The sequence below is a fragment of the Salvelinus alpinus genome, chromosome 28 (assembly GCF_045679555.1).
Source record: "Salvelinus alpinus chromosome 28, SLU_Salpinus.1, whole genome shotgun sequence".
Classification (NCBI taxonomy): domain Eukaryota; kingdom Metazoa; phylum Chordata; class Actinopteri; order Salmoniformes; family Salmonidae; genus Salvelinus; species Salvelinus alpinus.
Window position 1 is genome coordinate 42672639 of NC_092113.1, and position 2500 is coordinate 42675138.

Here is a 2500-nt window from a genome sequence, read left to right on the forward strand (position 1 = left end):
TCCCTCCCTCCCCTGCCTCTCTTCCCCTATCTCCCATATCTCCTTTTTCTCCCTCCCTCCCTCCCTCCCCCTATCTCCCATATCTCCTTTTTCTCCCTGTCTCTCCAGCTCTACCACCCCTCCCTCCCTCCCTCCCTCCCTCCCTCCCTCCCTCCCTCCCTCCCTGTCTCTCCAGCTCTACCACCTCTCTCTCCCCTCTCTTCTTTATCCTCAGTCTCTCATCTCAGTTTCTCTCTTTCATGTTGAGTCAAGTGTTCTCAATCGCTGAGCTGAGGTTGTGTTGTTCATTTCAAACAGAGCCATATTTCTATATTTTCTGCATTTATAGACAGGAAAATGTGTCAAATATTCTGTTGCCATGTAGTAATGTTGTGTATTACAAAAAAAATGCACAGAGAGCGCTGGTAATACATATATTTGAACAGCAGAGGGAGACAGAGGATGAGTTATAAAACCTGTATTCACACGTACAGACACGACACCGTAGCTATTGTCTGTTATGTGAATACACAAGGACAATCTGTATAAGAGATATAGAGGGTTGTGGCCTGGCCTGTGCGGGTTTTTTTTAGACATGATTTTACTTCTTCTATGAGACTAACCTGAGTAAATAAAGATAAAGTTAAATACTAACGCTCTGTCTTCCCCTGTACCTGCCAGTGCCGGCGTTCACGGACCAGCCGGCGGAGCTGAAGGGCTATTCCATCCACACCCGTCTGTCTAAAGGGCCGCGAGGGTTCGGCTTCAACATCGTGGGAGGAAGCAAACAGAGAGAGTTTCTCCAGGTCTACAGCGTTACACCAGGAGGACCGCCCGCTCTCAGCACAGGTAGGATCAACACAGGTACACTCAACACAGGTAGGATTAACACAGGTACACTCAACACAGGTAGGATTAACACAGGTACACTCAACACAGGTAGGATTAACACAGGCACACTCAACACAGGTAGGATTAACACAGGTACACTCAACACAGGTAGGATTAACACAGGTACACTCAACACAGGTAGGATTAACACAGGTACACTCAACACAGGTATATACAGGTTAACACAGGTACACTCAACACAGGTATATACAGATTAACACAGGTAACTCAACACAGGTATTATTAACACAGGTACACTCAACACAGGTATATACAGGTTAACACAGGTACACTCAACACAGGTATATACAGATTAACACAGGTACACTCAACACAGGTATTATTAACACAGGTACACTCAACACAGGTATTATCAACACAGGTACACTCAACACAGGTATTATTAACACAGGTACATTCAACACAGGTATTATCAACACAGGTACACTCAACACGGGTATTATTAACACAGGTACACTCAACACAGGTATTATCAACACAGGTACACTCAACACAGGTATTATCAACACAGGTACACTCAACACAGGTATTATCAACACAGGTACACTCAACACAGGTATTATCAACACAGGTACACTCAACACAGGTATTATCAACACAAGTAGAACTAACACGGGCAGGATTAACACAGGTATTTGGGGCGGCAGGTAGCCTAGTGGTTAGAGCGTTGGACTTTTAACCGAAAGGTCGCTGGATGAGTCCCCGAGCTGACAAGGTAAGAATCTCTTGTTCTGCCCCTGAACAAGGCAGTTAACCCACTGTTCCCCGGTAGGCCGTCATTATAAATAAGAATTTGTTCTTAACTGACTTGCCTGGTTAAATAAAGGGTTAAAAAAAGTACGAAAATGTTAAAAAAGTAGGATTAACACAGGTATATTTAACACAGGTAGATTTAACACAGGTAGGATTAACACATGTTTGATTGACACAGGTAGGAAAGGTTAACACACAAACACTCAATAACCCCTTCTGATTTGTATTAGTTAGTTAAACTAGAGACGGCATCTCTCTGCCCTATACTTTCATCTCTCTGCCCTATAGTTTCATCTCTCTGCCCTATACTTTCATCTCTCTGCCCAATAGTTTCATCTCTCTGCCCTATAGTTTCATCTCTCTGCCCTATACTTTCATCTCTCTGCCCAATAGTTTCATCTCTCTGCCCTATACTTTCATCTCTCTGCCCTATACTTTCATCTCTCTGCCCTATAGTTTCATCTCTCTGCCCTATACTTTCATCTCTCTGCCCTATAGTTTCATCTCTCTGCCCTATACTTTCATCTCTCTGCCCTATCCTTTCATCTCTCTGCCCTATACTTTCATCTCTCTGCCCTATACTTTCATCTCTCTGCCCTATACTTTCATCTCTCTGCCCTATACTTTCATCTCTCTGTCCTATACTTTCATCTCTCTGCCCTATCCTTTCATCTCTCTGCCCTATCCTTTCATCTCTCTGCCCGATAGGTTCATCTCTTCTTCTATTTATCTCTCTCTCTCCCACTCTCTCTCTCTCTCTCTCTCTCTCTCTCTCTCTCTCTCTCTCTCTCTCTCTCTCTCTCTCTCTCTCTCTCTCTCTCTCTCTCTCTCTCTCTCTCTCTCTCTCTCTCTCTCT

The 2500-nt window shown here is 44.0% G+C and overlaps 1 protein-coding gene across 5 annotated transcripts in view; it reads left to right on the forward strand.

The window, feature by feature from the left end:
* Nucleotides 1-2500, forward strand: part of LOC139557906 (membrane-associated guanylate kinase, WW and PDZ domain-containing protein 1-like) — a 170713-nt gene that overhangs the window by 69502 nt on the left and 98711 nt on the right. For all 5 annotated transcript variants that reach the window (XR_011671489.1, XM_071373235.1, XM_071373237.1 and 2 more), the window contains exon 8: nucleotides 661-828. Coding sequence is in view for 4 of the 5 variants with exons in the window: in XM_071373235.1 (XP_071229336.1) it covers nucleotides 661-828 (168 nt within the window). In the remaining variant the exon portion in view is untranslated. The remainder of the gene's footprint in view (nucleotides 1-660; nucleotides 829-2500) is intronic.